This window comes from Geotrypetes seraphini, chromosome 3 (assembly GCF_902459505.1).
Source record: "Geotrypetes seraphini chromosome 3, aGeoSer1.1, whole genome shotgun sequence".
Lineage (NCBI taxonomy): Eukaryota > Metazoa > Chordata > Amphibia > Gymnophiona > Dermophiidae > Geotrypetes > Geotrypetes seraphini.
In genome coordinates this window covers 215,420,906-215,440,623 of record NC_047086.1, presented here as the reverse complement: position 1 = coordinate 215,440,623, position 19,718 = coordinate 215,420,906, and the positions used below count along the sequence as shown (strand labels likewise).

At 44.3% G+C, this 19,718-nt stretch overlaps 1 protein-coding gene across 4 annotated transcripts in view; it reads right to left on the bottom strand.

The window, feature by feature from the left end:
* Positions 1-19,718, bottom strand: part of STAT6 (signal transducer and activator of transcription 6) — a 140,431-nt gene that overhangs the window by 60,115 nt on the left and 60,598 nt on the right. For all 4 annotated transcript variants that reach the window (XM_033937410.1, XM_033937406.1, XM_033937407.1 and 1 more), the window contains exons 6-11: positions 16,570-16,718; positions 13,573-13,704; positions 6,479-6,667; positions 5,873-5,960; positions 4,966-5,094; positions 3,693-3,785 (exon numbers count right to left, since the gene is read on the bottom strand). In XM_033937410.1, the coding sequence (XP_033793301.1) occupies positions 3,693-3,785; positions 4,966-5,094; positions 5,873-5,960; positions 6,479-6,667; positions 13,573-13,704; positions 16,570-16,718 (780 nt within the window). The remainder of the gene's footprint in view (positions 1-3,692; positions 3,786-4,965; positions 5,095-5,872; positions 5,961-6,478; positions 6,668-13,572; positions 13,705-16,569; positions 16,719-19,718) is intronic.

Here is a 19,718-nt window from a genome sequence, read left to right as displayed (position 1 = left end):
AAGGATGTCCCTTGTCTCCTTTGCTTTTTGATATTGTTCTAGAACCCTTGTTACTGGCTATACAGCAGGCAAAGGAGGGGATTCCTTAAGCAGGTCGGGAATAAAAGATCTCTGCTTATGCAGATGATATCTTGCTTCATTTGAAAAATCCTGAATCCACCATTCCGCATTTACTGGAATTGATAGACCGATCTGGTAAATTCTCTGGATACAAAATAAATTGGAGCAAATCAAAGGTTCTTCCGCTAAATGTACATTGTACAAAAGAACTATTTGATTCATTCCCTTTCCTTTGGAAAGAAGAGGGTATAAAATATTTAGGTATTATGATTCAGAAAACATTGGAAGACACAGTGACAGTAAATGAAAAATCTTTATTGCTGAAAGTCAAAGAAATCTGTGAGCACTGGAACCCATTACATCTTTCTTGGTGGGGGAGAGTCCAAACTGTAAAAATGATGATTTTGCCTGTAATTTGTTACCAAATGAGCATGTTGCCGATTTATTTTCAGGGGTCCTTCTATAAAAAATCGAATGGTATTCTCAGGAAATTTATTTGGCTGGGTAAAACTGCTCAAATTGCTTTACAAAAACCAATTGCGGAGGGTGGGGTAAATTTTCTCAATTTTTATAGATACCATCAAGCTTTTATAATGTGTCAGGGTATGTATTGGATCCTTCCTGAGCACATGGAACATCTCCCTGACTGGCTTTACTTAGGGCTCCTTTTACTAAAGTGCGCTAGCGTTTTTAGCGCAAGCTCAAGATTAGCGTGTGCAAACCACGCCCTAAACGAGAAATACTAACGCAAGCTCTATGGGGGCATTAGAGTTTAGCACACGCGGCATTGTAGTGTGTGCTAAAACCGCTAGGGCACCTTAAAGGAGCCCTTAGAATGGCAACTCCTGTCGCCATTGAGATTGTGTCACATTTTAAGTATCAAGTTACCAAGGATTTATAAGGACAATAGAATTTTATTATCTATATCAGTGTTTTTCAACCTTTTTATACCTATGGCAGAAATAAAAAAATTATTCTGTGGACCGGCATCGGTCCGTGGACCGGTGGTTGAAGAACATTGGGCTAAGTCATGGGCCAGACCCTGCCCATCTCTACCCAATGTCCACCCCAGACGCCGCCCCTATAATAGTACTAATTGCACCTTGTATGTCCCTTGCCTCATCTGGAAGCCTTCCCTCTGACGTTGCAATGTCAGAGAGAAGGCTTCCGGTTCAGGCGCAGGATGCCCATAGGAGCCACTGCCCGTGGTTTTGTGCACTGAATCAGTTAGGAAGAGGGAGCTAGGCTCGAAGATAACGCCGTATCGATCGCACCGTGGACCGGCGGTTGAAGAACACTGTTTTGGGCCTGATGTACGTGCTGGCCCTGTATACCGGAAGAAAATTTCTGTGGACCGGCACTGGTCCATGGACTAGTGGTTGAAGAACACTGATCTACATGGCAGATATTAAAATTTATTAATAACATAATACCTATTCCAATTCATCAATTCACATGTCAGTCCTTATGGTTAAACTCCAAGATTCAAATTGACAAGTCTAAGATCCTCTGGAAGCAGTGGCTGCAGGCAGGCATATGCACATTGAATGATGTGTCATCAGATGGGAAGCTGCTTGACTTTTCACGACTGCAACAATCATTTGGTATTTCAAAGTCTCAAGCATTTAAGTGGTTGCAGTTGAAGCAAGCCATTCAGAAGGGGTTCCCTGATTGGCACAATTTAAAAACTCAGTATAGCTTGCCGAGCCTGTGCTTATAGACAGATTTGCTAGGGCATCAGGCAGCCAAGTAGTATAAATTAATATCTGAGCATCTGAATAAAACACCAAAACAAGACATTTGGAGCATTGAAACAAAGCAGCACGGATTTGGACTTGGAAGATGAGATGTACAGAATCAGCATCTATGAGACAAACCTGGTTATTTTTGTTATATATAATTTTTTGGACCCCTGTTCGGTTGCAAAGTTCTAAGTCTAATAGATGTTGGCATTGTCATCTGGATATAGGGACATTGGATCATCTGCTCTTCTCTGTCCCCTGATACTTAAATTTTGGCAATCCATATGGGATCAAATCAATAGGATATTGGAAGTTCCATTGGCATTGACATATTATGCAGTGCTGTTTGGTACATTATTAATGCCCAAGAGTCCAATAACTTCACATAACAATAAATTATTTCTCATCATGACAGGAGTCACCATACAGCTTATTACAAAGAATTGGAAAAATTGGGACAGGTTAAACTATAGTTTTTGGTGGGAAACATTGTGCCAAACTTATTAGTTTGAACGTATGAGCATTATAAGAAGTTCAAGGAAATTTGGGACCCATTAACAAAATTTTGTAAGAATTGATTATTAGTTTTGCCCTTTGATTCTGCACATCCAGGATGAGTGGGTGGGAGGGGGTATGTAATTAATTTATTATTTGATTGCAAGGTTGTTTATCTTGAGCATTTGCATTATATTCAAATAGTTGCATTTTCAAGAGTTTTAAAATGACATTTGATCCCTACCTACTCTCAGAACACCAGGAAGGGAGTTCCAAAGTTTCTTTCAAGCTGTAGAGAACATAGCCATCTTTGATCTGACATAATGAATCCCTTCTTCCTTCAGACTAATCAATTACATTTCTTCCTTAGATCTCAAATTTCTCACTAGTCAATAAATCTCCCATAAATTTCAAAAATATGAAGAAGAAGAATATAATTCTTGGTGAACAACCGACAACACCTTATAACATATCCGCTACTGTACAGGCAACCAATGTAAAGACTTCAAAACTGGAGTAACATGTTCTGTCCTGGGGATACCCATACTCAATCTTGCATCTGAGTTCATTAATAGCTGCAAGGGTTTGCACCTCCAGCTTGTGCACCTCCATCTTGTCAATCCAAGATAAAGCATGTAACAATAGTCAAGTCTAGTTAATAACAATACCTGAACCACAGAATGAAAATGTACAGGTAGAAGCATCAATTTCAACCTATATAGGATATGTAATTGTGCATACCCACCCCCAGACTACTCTTGAAATCCATTGTTCATCTTGTGTACTTTTGCTGTCCATATCAAGAACCAACAGAAGGCAATTTTGGATAGAACAAGAGGGAAGAGAGAAAGAAGGGTATTTTGGCCAGTTGCTGCTATGATGGATGGAACCACTGTTGGTAAGAAAGGTGCACAATGCTGGCGTTGGTGGGGAGCACAAGGCTGAAAATAGACCAAGGATACCTAAAAACCGTGCTCTGGCTCAGAGTTAACTTTAGGTAGATATCAGGCCACTATCAGCCTCTATAACTTCAAACTGTTTGACACCATTCAATAGGAAACATTATCTTTTTACAAAATATATTTTTCTTGGCTGGGATTTTTCTCTCTCACAAGTATGCCTCATGCATCTAGTAGACTCCAAATTCTCAGGGCCTGATTATTTTAACCTATTTGAGGCTATTGTTGCTACTTCATTTCCTGTGCCCATCCACAAATAGAGGTGTTGTAACTGTTTCCTTCCTGTTTCCATGACAGAGTAGGTTTCTGAACGGAGCACTGGAGCTGAGGTGGGAAGAGGGGCATTTGTTTTACCATTTGGCAAACTTTACATTTACTAGGCCTTCTCCCTTACAGTCCAGGGTCACGCCCCCTCCCCCATCCTCATGTCACTCACCACTTCGGAGAAGGCATTATCCCATAGAACGGTAGCTTTCGCATTGTTATCTTGATTCCCATGAACAATCACCACCAGAGGGAGGGAGAAGGTCTGCAAAAGCAACAAGGCAGGTCCAGCACCATTCAACTCAAATATCTCTACCAATTTCACATATGCATTATTCTGTAGGTAGTATAAACATCCGTGTGTTAACATACAGCGCTATATTTTTAAAAAAATCTCCTCTGGTAACTGTTAACTCATGTTAAGTCCTTGTATTGCCCAACTGGAAAGCAAAAGCTGCAGTGCATTTAAGGCTCCTGAAAGCTGGAATTCTCTTCTTGTAGCTATTAAAGTTGAATAATACCTTACACGTTTTAAAAGTGCAGTTAAGGTCTGGCTCTTTGGACAAGCATTTTCTGATTGCCTGTGTGGGGTAATCGGAGTTGAGAGGCATTATATGTTTATGTTCTGTTATCTTTTTTGTGTAGACCAGGGATAGGCAATTCCGGTCCTCGAGAGCTGGAGCCAGGTCAGGTTTTCAGGATCTCCACCATGAATATGTATGAGATGGATTTGCATGCACTGCCTCCTTGAGATGCAAATCTATCTCATGTATATTCATTGTGGATATCCTGAAAACCTGACCTGGCTCCGGCTCTCGAGGACCAGAATTGCCTAACCCTGGTGTAGACTGAATGGTTTTAATCTATCCTATCTGCTAAATAGAATTCTTTTCCTCGTATGCTTTATATTAACAATTTTGTAAACCACTTTGACCTGCAATTTATCAGTTAAAGACAGTATAGAAAGTTCTTCAAAGTAAATAAAACTGTATGTGATGTATCTTTGAGATGGCCGAAAGTATAACACACAGTAAATGATGGCAGAAAAAGACCCTCATGGTCCATCCAGTCTGTCTAGAGCAGGGGTGGGCAATTCTGGTCCTCAAGGGCCAGAATCCAGTTGGGTTTTCAGGATTTCCCCAATAAATATGCATTGAAAGCAGTGCATGAAAATAGATCTCATGCATATTCATTGGGGAAATCCTGAAAACCCGACTGGATTCCAGCCCTCGAGGACCAGAGTTGCCTACCCCTGGTCTAGAGTCACACCTGCCACTTTGTACAGGCCCCCGTCACACATGTGTAGCTCAAGCCACCTTATTTATTATTCTGTGCTGGACTCATGGCCTAATGCACTTCAGTGGGAACTAGAAAAGGCAGAAGATGCTTTGAGGAAATTTAAAATATACTGCCTAACACCTCCCCCCTCCTTCAACCCAGGTTACCTGCAGGTGGAGGGTAACATTGTGGGCATGGGCACTGAGAGTGACATCTGTGGAGAACAGGATGGCGCATTTCTCTTCTGTCACAGACTCGGAGCCCTTCCGTTCACAGCGCTTGATCTTCTTCAGAAGCTGTGCAAAAAAAACCAGACAGAATGTGAGAAGAAAGAATTAAGATGCAGTAAATGCCAGAACAAGACAGAAACAGACAGAGAGCAAACAGGTAAGATGCACATTTTGTACATAGAAACATAGAAATAAACGGCAGATAAGGGACACGGCCTATCTAGTCTGCCCACCCCAATGACCCTCCCCTACCTTTCTCTGTGAATAGATCCCACGTGTCTATCCCATTTGGCCTTAAAATCAGGCACGCTGCTGGCCTCAATAACCTGAAGTGGAAGACTATTCCAGCGATCAACCACCCTTTCAGTGTCCCCGTGCAGTTTCCCGCCCCTGATTTTCCACGGATGCCCCCTTGTTGCCACGGGACCCTTGAAAAAGAAGATATCTTCTTCCACCTCGATGCGGCCCGTGAGATACTTGAATGTCTCAATCATGTCACCCCTCTCTCTGCGTTCCTCGAGTGAGTACAACTGCAACTTATCCAGCCGTTCCTCGTACGGGAGATCCTTGAGTCCCAAGACCATCTGGGTGGCCATTCTCTGGACCGACTCCAGTCTCAGCACATCCTTACGGTAATGCGGCCTCCAGAATTGCACACAGTATTCCAGGTGGGGCCTCACCATGGATCTATACAATGGCATAATGACTTCAGGCTTACGGCTGACGAAACTCCTGCGTATGCAACCTATGATTTGCCTTGCCTGTGGTGAGGCAGTGTGCACAGAGCATGTGTGAGGAAAACTGATCTCTGGTTCATGTGGACATAACTTCTTATTTCACTCACCAAGCTCTTGAAACTTGCTCCACAGACCCTAGTTGAAGGGTTAAGTTCCAATTGTGCTATATTGTTAACAATGTCACCCATGTTTTCACTACAGGGAGAGAAAAAAAAAAAAAAAGAGAGAAATGAAATAAAAGTTCCTCCAATAAAGGATCTCGTGAAATAATGCACCTCAAATCAGAAGCATGACCATCTGTAGAGACCCAGGGTGTTCAGACATATCAGTTTGTAAACATACCTTCTCATAATGCTCAAGTATTTATCAGTATATCCTCTGCATACAGGAAAAATACATTCTGTAGCAGAATGTAAAATCTTAAACTACTGAGAATGTCCCTTTTCTCATTATATGAATATCCTGCCTATAATATCTCATTGCTCCACTATGCTCCTTGCTACGGTGATGATTTCTGTTATCAGAACATCTTTACTCTGTGGAAGTTCTTATAAAACTAAGAGTTAGTCCCGTATATTAATTTATTCAAGCCTCTGAAAATGTCCTCATAGAAGGGAATTCAGACAAGTTCAGGTGCGAGTTGGATGCCTCTGCCTTTCGGAATCAGGAAGCTAAAACTCCTCGCCTCTCATGCCACACGCACCACTGCTCACCTGCAACGCTCAGGCCCAGAATTCTGCATCAGCTCTCGGGCTTGTTTCTCTGTCACTACTGTGGCCTTGACAACAGGCAGCTTGGTTGAGGTGCTGAAAAGCTTCAAGCCCAAAAGGAAGCGTACGTTGGCCTGGAATTTGGTTTGGGTCTTCGGGACCTGTGGGGGTTGATGCTCTACAAGAAAAGAGCTGGGTATTGGGGGAAGAAGGAGGAGAGGGAACAATAAAGTACTGATACTAGTTAAGGTCACAGTTTTACAGATTATTTAGAAAGAAGCTTGGCGGACTCTTCTACAGCTGTGCATCTTATGTGGATTACTGTAATAGCAAATTCCAGGACCAGCATATCACCAGGGTACCCAGCCATTATAGGGAGATCTTAAGTCTTCACCAGCCTTTTTTGTAAATCTTCTTTTCAGTGTATTGTGGTACCTGTAGTGGCAATTTCACATGGAAAAGGCATGGCGTATAACTACCACAATAAATTGAGACTCAAAAACCAAGTCTGGCTGACTAAAGAGCCAGAACATTCAGCAACTCTGTAAAACAGGGTTAGTGTGAGGACTTTGATGCCTAAGAATCAAAAACTGCACGCTTTCAACACCCAGGAAGCACATCCAAATCATTTAATGTATTTACCCCGACAGATTCTATATATGTTGATCAAAGTTGGGCACGCAACTATGAGCATGGATCCCAAATCCGTGAGCAAAAAAATTAAATGAGCCATTAACAATCAACGGTTGGTGTTAATTGGCACTCATTTGGAGTTATACACGGACTTGCCTTGCATCCTATTCTATAACATGTGCACTTAAATGTTATGATGCGCACAATGAAAAGGGAGGCAGGGGCATGAGTGGGTCAAGGACATTCCCAGAAATTAGGTGCAGTGTTGCAGAATAGGGTCATTTATGTGTCAATCTGCCATTAGTTGTGAGCCAAAAATATAAACTTATAAACAATTTATAAGTCACTCAGAAACGTGAAACTCTTCAAGGAAGGACCGCACCCCCCTAGAGATGAACCAGAGTTTGCCTTCCAGTCATTGCAACTGTTTCAATGCTGGTCACGCTCCATGGTTGGTTACAAAAGTAAATAAAGATTGTTACAGTTTTTCAAATACTTGTGTAAAAGTTCTTTCTTTATTTCTTATATTTTGTCAAACGAACATCACTCTGAAATGAATAAGTTGTGATATAGTGACTTAGCTTTATGAAGGGTTAGGGGTCTCTACGTGGCCCCGTTTCGATTTCTTCTTCAGGAGACCCAATCATAAATGCAGTAAAAGTCCTTTTCAAAGCTTGTATAATTTTAGACTTCGTGATGTAGCAACATCGCCGAAGGACGCTGTCGGTGCAAAAGTTGAAATCTTTTGCACCGACAGCGTCCTTCGGCGATGTTGCTACATCACGAAGTCTAAAATTATACAATCTTTGAAAAGGACTTTTAATTTGCATTTATGATTGGGTCTCCTGAAGAAGAAATCGAAACGGGGCCACTAGAGACCCCTAACCCTTCATAAAGCTAAGTCACTATATCACAACTTATTCATTTCAGAGTGATGTTCGTTTGACAAAATATAAGAAATAAAGAAAGAACTTTTACACAAGTATTTGAAAAACTGTAACAATCTTTATTTACTTTTGTAACCAACCATGGAGCGTGACCAGCATTGAAACAGTTGCAATGACTGGAAGGCAAACTCTGGTTCATCTCTAGGGGGGTGCGGTCCTTCCTTGAAGAGTTTCACGTTTCTGAGTGACTTATAAATTGTTGGTCATGGTCCATAGTTAGGCTACTATTTTGAATGTGAGGTCAGTTTATATTTTTTGGATCCAAGCATTTTCTGACTTCCACTAGTTTTTATCTAGTACTATCCCTGTGATTTCTAAAGGAAATTAGTTGTGAGCCAGCATTTATACCAGGTTTCGGCAGGTACCGCACCCAAAGTTAGGTGCAAGATGGGAGGTAAGCCGGCATTTTGCAAAGGGCACTACACGCAGATAGGCCTTTGCAAAATAATAGCTCAGTGCCTAACTTTATTCCATATTCTCCACTATGAACGTTGAGATCATTACCGGATAATAAGTTGGTATCACCATGAGTCAGAAGGACTAAATGGGAATGTACCCATTCAAAGGCTTTTTCTCTGTTTAGCCCCAAGTTTATGGAACCAGCTTCCAAATCAGATTTGTTTGGAATTAAGGCCCTCTTTTACTAAGGTGCGCTAACCGATTAGCAAGCGCTAAACGCTAACGTGTGCATGTTATTCTATGGGCGCATTAGCGTTCGCTAATCGGTTAGCGCATCTTAGTAAAAGAGGGGGTTCATTTAAAGGCTTTTAAAACACTTTTGAAAACGTATTTATTTAATTTAGCATTTGGGCATAATAGTCCTCAGAATGATCATATTTATTGATCTTTACCCGGGCGATATTCAAGGATTAACCTGCAGTCACAACAAGATAAATTATATTTCTAGATTTAGATAAGTCTGTTCTATATTTAATGGAGCTCCTTTTCTATCTATATGATGTACTTTTTTATTTTACACCGCTGTGTATGCTATGGCGGTATAAGGGATAAGGATTTCAAACAGTTACTATTGTCCTCTGTTTCTTATTTAAAATTCAGGAAACAATTAAAAACTAACTTGTTTTCCAGATTTTGGGGCAATTACCGTATTTTCACGCATATAACGCGCGCGTTATACACGATTTTACAAACCGTGCATAACCATGCGCGTTATACGCGTGAGCGCGTTTTACAACTTTTTTTTTACATAGTTCCCCCCCCCCAACGTCCGATTCACCCCGCAGGACCGCTCGCACCCCCACCCCGAAGGACCGCTCGTACTCGCACCCCGAAGGACCGCTCGCACCCCAACAGCCTCCCCACCCCCCCCATCATGGAGAAGCTCCTACCGTTGTCCTGCTGCTTCCTCTGCCGGCGGTCCCGGCCCTTCTGTGAGCCCTGCGTCTGCTGCTTCCTCTTCCGGCGGTCCCGGCCCTTCTGTGAGCCCTGCACTGCTTCCTCTTCCAGCGGTCCCGCCCTTTCTCTGACATCAGATGGGGGGGGGGAGGCTGTGGGGGTGCAAGCGGTCCTTCGGGGTGGGGGTGCGAGCGATCCTGCGGGGGGGGGGTGAATTGGACGTCGAGGGGGTGGCATCAGGCTTTCAGGGTGGGGACAGGACTTCAAGGGGGAGAGGAGAGTCGGGGCGGGCGAAAGGAGAGTCGAGGTGGCCAGAGGAGAGTCGGGGCGGGCAAAAGGAGAGCTGGGCGGCGATGGGAGAGTCAGGGCGGCATGCGTGGTATACGGGTGTGCACGGTATATAAAAATTTCTTTACATAAATTTGTGTTCCCCGCATGCTATACCCGTGTGCGCGTTTTACACGGGTGCGCGGTATATGAGTTAAAATACGGTAACCGTTAACTTTCAGGTTGTTTCTCACTCAGTTGTAGCTTTATTATTTCATCTTTTGTTAAACGCATAGAACTTAACAGTTATGCGGTCTAGAAATTGATTTTATGTTACGTTATATCAAATTTTAATAAACAAAAACACTTATTGAATTCCCATATTAGGACCAAATTCTGTAAATGGTGAAGAAAAATCAGTGCATAAAAAAACCAAAACTGAGCATTTAAGTGTTATTCTATAAATGGCGCTCTGAGTTCGGCACCACTTACAGCAGTGTCTTGCATACCTTTTTTGGCCCCGGCACACTAAACATAAGAACATAAGAAGTTGCCTCCACTGGGTCAGACCAGAGGTCCATCCCGCCCTGTGGTCCGCTCCCGCGGTGGCCCACCAGGTCCTTTGACCTGTGAAGTGATTTGACCATTTTTATATCCTACCTCTGCTTCTATCTGTACCCCTCAATCCCTTTATCCTTTAGGAACCTATCCAAACCTTCCTTGAACCCCTGTACTGTGGTCTGGCCTATCACAACCTCTGGAAGAGCGTTCCATGCGTCTACCACCCTCTGGGTAAAAAAGAACTTCCTAGCATTTGTTCTGAACCTGTCCCCTTTCAATTTCTCCGAGTGACCCCTAGTGCTTGTGGTTCCCCACCGTTTGAAGAATCTGTCCTTGTCCACTTTCTCTATGCCCTTCAGGATTTTGAAGGTTTCTATCATGTCCCCTCTAAGTCTCCTCTTCTCCAGGGAGAACAGCCCCAGCATTTTTAACCTGTCAGCGTATGAAAAATTTTCCATACCTTTTATCAGTTTTGTCGCTCTTCTCTGGACTCCCTCGAGTACTGCCATGTCTTTCTTGAGGTACGGCGACCAGTACTGGACACAGTATTCCAGGTGCGGGCGCACCATTGCACGATACAGTGGCATGATGACTTCTTTCATCCTGGTTGTGATACCCTTTTTGATGATGCCCAGCATTCTGTTTGCTTTCTTTGAGGCTGTCGCACACTGCGCCGATGGCTTCAATGTTGCGTCCACCATCACCCCCAGGTCTTTTTCAAGGTCGCTCACCCCTAGCAATATTCCCCCCATTTTGTAGCTGAACATCGGGTTCTTTTTCCCTACATGCATGACCTTGCATTTGTCCACATTGAAACTCATTTGCCATTTTTTTGCCCACTCAGGGCCCTGTCTAGAGGGCCTCCAAACATGCGCAGACATCGGCCAATGACGTTACATGCATGTGCGTGACATCATCACGTCAACATCTACGCATGCTCAGAGGCCCTCCAGACACGGCCCTGAGCTCAGGGACTTTCCAAAACCTGGACAAACTGCCGGGTTTTGGAAATCTCTCCATCTGGTAACTCTTTACAGAGGAATGATGCGGTGGGGGTGCAGAAAGGAGTAGAGGCACCAGCACTGCTGCTGACAGTGAGAGATTTGTATCTCTTGCGGCACACCCAGAATCTCACCATGGCACACTATTGTGCCGCACCACACAGTTTGCAAGACACTGGTTTATGGAATAGTTCCAAAATCCACGCCTAACTTTTAGGCCCAAGGCTTTATACCAACTAAACCCTAATGTAAATCTTCACACCTAAATTAGGCATGATCAGGCATATTCTGTAACAAAGAATGCAAAATTCTTGGAATGCCCTAGACCTACCCATATCCCTCCCATGGTCACGCTCTCTTTTTGAGATTCACATGTAAGAATTCATGTGTGCATCTTTATGGAATAGTGCCTAGCAAGATGTATGCATAAATTCTAATTGCTGTCAATAATTGTTAGTGCCAAATTATCTGTGCTAATTGCCTTATTAAGCAAATTAAATTGCGTGCCCAAATCAGAGTGTGCAATTTTGAGCACTATGGGCCAGATTTTCAAAACTCACCAGTAAAATCCGGTGAGTTGATACAGTGGCCATAGTGGGAGCGATTTTTATTTTACAGGCGATTCTCAGCATAATAGCTTGGAAAATTATATGCAAGCTATTTGTGCGGAGAATTGCTGGTAAAGAGCGGGAGAAACTGTGCCTCAGAAGAGTAATTGCTAAGCATAGCTTTTCCCTTCTGTCAAAGCTGCTCTCTCTGCTCCAGTCAACTAAGCCGCAGGTCTCTCCGAGTCCTGCCGACTCAGATGATTAACCGGCAAGAAGAGAAGCAGAAAGAAAAGTCCCCTCTCCTGCCGACACCACCCACTCTCCCGCCACTGACTGGACCCCCTAACACCCTGTAAGATCAGCAGGAAGGATGCCCACTCCCTCCTGCCGCCGCTAACAGGGTCCCCCATCCCCTGAAAACCCACCGCCCCCCATACATTTAAATTGAAAGATGGCAGGAGGGATGCCCACTCCATCCCACCAGCGGGGTCTCCTTCCCCCACAGCCCCCAACAACCCAGGATACACTGGGAACAGTGGTTCTCATTGGTTCTGATTGGCTCAGATACCTAAAGCTCCGACTGGGAAGGGGCCTTAGGCACCTGAGCCAATCAGAGCCTTAGGCCCCTCCCAGTGTATCCCAAGATGCACTGGGAAAAAGGCCCACCATTTTGAAGAGGTGGGCATCCCTCTGGCTATCCTTCAATTCCAAGGTACCGGGGGGCAGGGTGTTGTCAGGGGGGTGGGCAGAGGACACCAGTGGCAGGAGAAGTGGGCATACCTCCTGCCGTCTTTCAATTTAAGGATATGAGGGCACGGAGGGTTGTCGGGGGGGGATATGTGGGGAGAGTGGGGCACCCTTGTGACGGCTGTAGGAGAGAGTAAGCATCCCTCCTACTGTCATTCATTTTAAAGGTGCAGGGGCTGCCATGGGGTGTCAAGGGGGCAGGGAACACAGGCAACAGGAGGAAATGGGCATATCGAATGGCCCTGGGGGGGATCATCAATGGGAGAGGGGGAAGAATTAGGGTTTTTTAATTTGCAGTGGGGATAGGTCTGAGCTTTCAAGCCTTACTTTCCTGTCAGTGCCTGAACCAATCAGCTCTCAGGCACTGACCGGAAAGCAAGGCTATGACAGCTCAGACCCTGCCACAAAATTTTGCCCACAAATATAGTTCAACGAGATTTGAGAATAGCCTGGAGGGTCATTTAAAGATTAATGAGCCTATTTTATTATCGTTTTAATACTGATGACCTTGTTGTACTACATTTGCATGGCAGAGTTGGAGTCTGCTAGGAATCTCGGAAAAGACCCCGGTGAGCCATTCTAATAATCGGCCGGTAAAATATTGGCATGCTAAACTGGCTGGAACCGGTTTAGTGACCAATCTTCAAGGCACGGCCAGGTTTGAGAATCCAACCCTCTATATAGAATTAGGGAGTTAATCCTGCCCTGTTATTACACTTACAAAATACCCTGGGATCAAAAATATAGCTAGTGTGGGTATGGGAGCAGGGGGGTACTGCCCTCTTAAATGTTGTGAGTATTAAGGTTAGTCTGGTCCCCCCCTTTCCCTCACTGAGAATATGACTTCCTTATAATTTGCCTCCCACAATAAGCAGGAAAACTAGGCCTATATTTGGAATCGAGAGAGCATATGAGAACAGAGAAGATTTTGGTGCAGCTCTCACTGTTTGTATGAAGAACTAAGGATGTGTTTGGAACGTTACAGTTGCACAGCAGCCAGGCATCCAAATGCATGATATAAAATTATGGCCAACTACCTCTTAACCAAGGCACTGAGAGAACTGTTGAGGCTGTCAAGGACTCCAGAGAAGTGCTCCATCCCCAGCTCAGTGGCTGCCTTTTCCAGTTCTTGATTCAGCTGAAGGTAAACATCAAACAGACTTTCACATCTGGGGGAATAATCAAAAAAGTCATCTTCACTAGGGTTTGCCACATGACGTATGGTGCCAGTCATCTCACAGAAAATTTGGATGCCTTTTTAAAGACTTGGTTATTCCAAAGCTATCTGCAGGTAGAGATGGATAATGTCTATACGTAGCTGAGGTGTAACTATCCTAACTTGTGCAATTAAACATTATTGTTAAATCTGAATTGCAATCCACCTTGAACCATTTCTGGGGCAGATCTGTGTTCATTAAAAAAAAAGGGTTTCCTGCCCAAACAGCTGAGTGTCAGGAAGCTGCTTTTGGGGCTTCCCTTGCCTCTCAGCTGTTCAGGTTTCCCCTGCTGGCTCTGCGCATATGTGAGAGTCACTCTCATAGCAATCAATCAGACGGGATAGAAGAGGATTATGACGAACCTCTGCGTGAATCATTTGCATGCAAGCTTTAATGCATCAATAGCTCTTTTTGAATCGGCCAAAAATCGTATCAGAGCAGACCCTTTAGTGCATCTAGCCCTGAGGGTTTAATTTCTCATGCCTGGAATGCAGTCCCACTACTTCTTTTCAGACTCCAAAGCCACTGTACCCTCTAATCTAATCTACTCAGTAGTCTTATATTCCACTATTTTTCAATTAAGATTCAGAGCAGAGTACAACGAGAAGAACCTAACATTAAGGGGAGCACATCTACTTAAAAATTATTGCATAAAGAGATTAAGGGCCTCTTCTATCAAACTACGTTAGCAGTTTTTAGCACAGAGAGTCGCACTGAATGGCCTGCGCTGCTCCCGACGCTCATAGAGTTCCTATGAGCGTCAGGAGCAGCACGGGCCATTCAGCGCGGCTCTCTGTGCTAAAAACTGCTAGCGCAGTTTGATAGAAGAGGCCCTAAATATCAAGAATAACATTTACCAAAAAAGTAGGCCTTTAAACACTTTATAATAATAATAACAGTTTATATACCGCAGGACCGTGAAGTTCTATGCGGTTTACAATGATTAAAAAATGCTACAAATTGAGTAGAACTAGCAAAGTTAAAAGCTAGTGACTAAAAGCTCTAGAGATCGGTTATTGTGGAATAAGATTGTACAAATCGGCTACCTAAGTACTTCAGGACTGGCAAGAAAACTGAAATGATGGTCCTGACTTTGTTTTCCTAATGGTTCGTGCTTGCAGGAAATAATTAGACAATGAAAAATAATATACAAATTCAGGCTTCTTATTTCTATAGGCTGTTCCATGTCTGAACTACCTGATAAGAAAACAATCGTACCAGTTGACTCTTGCTAATTACTCTAAAAACAATTGGAAACCGGAGTTTAAAGCTACACTTACTCTTGTGCAGCATTAACTGAGCAGGAGTCCTCCAACTGCATTGCTGTCAGTGGGGAGTAGTGCTTCAGTATTGTGTTTTCTATAGCTAAGGACAGGCAGGTTCCCTGGAGTACTGAAGAGTTTATTTGCCCCTTTCTATTTAAAGATGTGATACTGTAGTAAAATAGCATCCTCCCCACTGTCAGGACGGTAGGTGAAGATCTCCCACTCAGCTTAGAGCAGTGGTTCCCAATCCTGTCCTGGAGGCCCATCAGCCAGTCAGGTTTTCAGGACAGCCCTAATGAATATGTATGGGGAAGATCAGCAGGCCTGCCACCTCCATTATATGCAAATCGCTCTCATGCATATTTGTTAGGGCTATCCCGAAAACCCAACTGGTTGATGGGACTCCAGGACAAGATTGGGAACCACTGGCTTAGAGGGACAGTGTCCAGAGCAGTAGGTGCTCTGCTCCAGTCCCCCTCTCCCAGACAGCCAGAAGAGGAGTGGAGGAGGTGAGACAAGCACAACAGAAAACAGAAACTGGGCTAGATTCACTAAACCTTTTACTGGTTTTGCGATCCTTCCCCGACCCGATTCACTAAACTGCTGCCCGATCTATCTCCTACCCGATCCGATCTACCCATGCAAATAAGGGGAAATGGCATGCAAAAGTAGTAAACTATCGATTCACTAAGCAGAAGAAGAAACACTGATTGCCGATCCAAAAAAAAAAGGACTGCTGAGGACCAGTCGCTTACCTTTGTTGCCAACTCTCCTGCCCAGAAATATCAGTATCGAGGTTACAACCTCATATAAAACAGCCATTAAAATTAAAAATGAAACAGTAAAATAACTACATATGCGTAAGAATTCATTCGTGCGTAAAAATTCATTCCTGTAAAATGCGCATTGCGAGCCCGCGGTTTTAACCCGTGGGTTTAAAGCAGGTTCTGTTCCATAAAATGTCCATAGTCTGGCTACACAAAAATATAATTCACTGCGTCGGTCACAAATCATTCCTTTTTAAAAATGTCCAACTAGTAGGGCCAGCAAAAAGTAAACTGCAGCCACCCTCCCCCTTTCTTTTGGGCTCGCTTGTCACGTGACGTGCGGGAATAAACCCTGCCTACTAACTACATAGTAAAGGACGAAAAGCTAGCATAAATTGCATCAATAACCAACAAGGATACTCTGCGCATGCATTTTGATCGCTCTTACAGCGATCCGTGGGATCACTATAGGGCATGCGTCTGATCAGATCATTTGCATATAAAATATGTGGTGAATTAGTCGCTCGGCAAAACTCGACCAAGAATCGCCCAAGAACGATCCAGTCGGCAAGTTTAGTGAATCTGGACCTCTGTATAATTCAGCTCCTCTTCTCCTTTTGAACCTGTCCTATGCCCTTCCACCCCTTCCCTCAGTTCCGCTTCCCTTTTTGTCTACAAATTAAGCCCCGTAAATATCCTTTCTGCAAAGTGCATCAGGGTATATGTTATGTACAGTGCTCTTTCTGAAAAGGTAGCCCCCTGTCCCTGGGCATAGCAGCACTCACCTATCCTGAAGGGGGTCCAGATTTTTATCAAAGGGAGCACCATTTCCAGCCAGCTGTTGCTGCCTTTTCCAGATGTTGATTCTCTTTACCAGCTGTATTTGGACATTCCCCAGCTGTGTCACTACCTCCATAATCTGACAGGTCCACTGCTGAAGGATGTGAAGGTAGGGGGGGGAGGAAGAAAAGTGAGTGTACATGAATGGGACAGTGTTAAATATCATACAGATTATATAACACACAAGTAGTGTACGATGGCCAGCAAATGACCAGAAAAGAGTGCAAGCAGGTCACTCCAGGCCACTGGGAGATGATGTCCCACTCCTAGTTTTCCAACTCAAAACTCCAATAATGTCAGGTTCCTTGTTTTTCCATGGAAAATACTGAAATGTCTTTATCAAATGCCTGAAATTGATCATCATTTCACTAGGATATGGAGTTGAATTTGCCACTTTTTTTTTTTTTTTTTACAGGAATACTATACATTTCTGCTCACCATTTGTCATGTGCATATCTCTTAAGGTACTAATCAGTGAGGTCCTAGCATAGAAACATGATGGCAGATAAAGGCCAAGTCACCCATCCAGTCTGCCCATCTGCAGCATCCATTATCTCCTACTCTTGCTAAGAGATCCCATGTGCCTATCCCAGGCTTTCTTGAATTCAGACACAGTCTTTGTCTCCACCACCTTTACCGGGAGACTATTCCACATATCTATTACCCTTTCTGTAAAAAAGTATTTCCTTGGATTACTCCTGAACCTATTACCTCTTAACTTCATCCTATGCCCTCTCATTCCACAGCTTCCTTTCAACTGAAAGAGACTCACCTCATGTGCAAGGGGAAGCAACCAGCTAGGGAGGAAGTGGGACCCTTGGATGATGGAGACAGAAAGGGAGTGGTAAAAGAGGAAAAGGAGATAGCGGACAGGTTAAATGAGTTCTTCACGTCGGTTTTCACAAGGGAGGACACAATCAACATTCCGGAACCCGAGGAGATCGTAAAAGGAAATCAGGATGAAAATCTGGTTCAACTAGAGGTGAGCAAGGTGGATATCCTCAGGCAGATAGACAGGCTAAAGAGCGACAAATCGCCAGGTCCGGACGGCATTCACCCAAGGGTACTCAAGGAACTAAGGAACGAAATAGCTGAGCCACTTCGACAGATATGCAACCTATCCTAAAAAACTGGAGAGATTCCGGAGGACTGGAAAATAGCAAATGTCACGCCCATCTTTAAGAAAGGCTCAAGGGGAGACCCGGGAAACTACAGGCTGGTGAGCTTGACCTCGGTCCCGGGAAAGATGATGGAAGCGCTAATTAAGGACAGCATCTGGGAACACATCAAAAACAATGGGCAGCTAAAGTCGAGCCAGCATGGCTTCTGCAAGGGCAGGTCATACCTCACAAACTTATTATATTTCTTTGAGGGGGTAAACAGTCAGGTGGATAAAGGGGAATCCATAGACATCATTTACCTTGACTTCCAAAAAGCCTTCGACAAGGTATCACACGAAAGACTGCTAAGGAAGCTATGGAACCATGGGGTGCAAGGGGTGGTCCACCGATGGATCAAAAACTGGCTGGCGGACAGGAAACAGAGGGTTGGAGTAAAGGGCCATTACTCAGATTGGAAATGGGTCACGAGCGGAGTTCCGCAGGGGTCGGTGCTGGGACCGCTTCTGTTCAATAAATTTATTAACAACCTGGAGGCGGGAACAAAATGTGAGGTTATTAAATTTGCGGATGACACTAAACTATACAGCAGGGCTAATAACATGGAGGACTGCAAAGATCTCCAAAAAGATCTGACAACGCTGAAGAGTGGGCCAAAAAATGGAAAATGAGCTTCAACATAGGGAAATGCAAGGTCATGCATGTTGGGAAAAAGAACCCGATGTTCACTTACAAGATGGGGGGATCACCGCTAGGGGTGAGCAACCTTGAAAGAGACCTGGGAGTGATGGTAGACACAACATTGAAGGCGTCGGCGCAGTGCGCCACAGCCTCAAGGAAAGCGAACAGAATGTTGGGTATCGTTAAGAAAGGTATCACGACCAGAACGAAGGAAGTCATCTTGCCACTGTATCGTGCAATGGTGCGCCCGCACTTGGAGTACTGTGTCCAGTACTGGTCGCCGTACCTCAAGAAGGACATGGCGGTACTTGAGAGAGTCCAGAGAAGAGCAACTAAGCTAATAAAGGGTATAGGGGACCTCTCATATACTGACAGACTGAAAAAGCTGGTGCTTTTCTCGCTGGAAAAGAGACGACTTAGAGGAGACATGATAGAAACCTTCAAGATCATGAAGGGCATAGAAAAAGTGGACAGGGACAGATTTTTCAAACTATGGGGAACCTCAAGTACAAGGGGGCACTCAGTGAAATTGAGAGGGGAAAGGTTTAGAACAAATGCCAGGAAGTTCTTTTCACCCAGAGGGTGGTGGATACATGGAACGCGCTACCGGAGGATGTGATAAGCAGAAGCACGCTACAGGGCTTCAAAGAAGGTCTGGACAGGTACCTGGAGGACAAAGGGATTGAGGGGTACAGATAAGAGTAGAGGTAAGGTTATAGGGATAGGATTAGAGGTAAATGGTAAAATTAGTCAGAGACCACTGTTCAGGCAGTGGGCCTGATGGGCCGCCGCGAGAGCGGACCGCTGGGCGAGATGGACCTCTGGTCTGCCTCAGCGGAGGCAACTTCTTATGTTCTTATGCCACGTAGGCATTTAGACGTCTCTTATCGTATCTCCCCTCGCCCATTGAGTTACAAACAACACACATAGGACACGCTGAGCCACCCACTCATTGGCTATTCAGCAATATTCAGCAGGAGATTGCTGGTAATCTCCCGATGAATATCTGGCTTAGCGGACTGGACGGTCACCGGCTATGCCACATGACATAGATGGTCACTGCCAATATCCAGTGACTCACTGGCTGTTTGCTGGCTGGAAAGAGCTGCCTATAGGATGGTCTATATTTGGCCATTGAGACTTAGCTGGCTAGCTACTGAATATTAACCTAGACAGCTATGCCTAGGCTGGTCAAAAATAGACTGGAAATTCAATGCCAGTCACCAGGTATGGCACAATCACTGAATTTCTGGGTTCTGGGTTCGATCTCCCGCAGTCTGAACACTGGGGAGCTA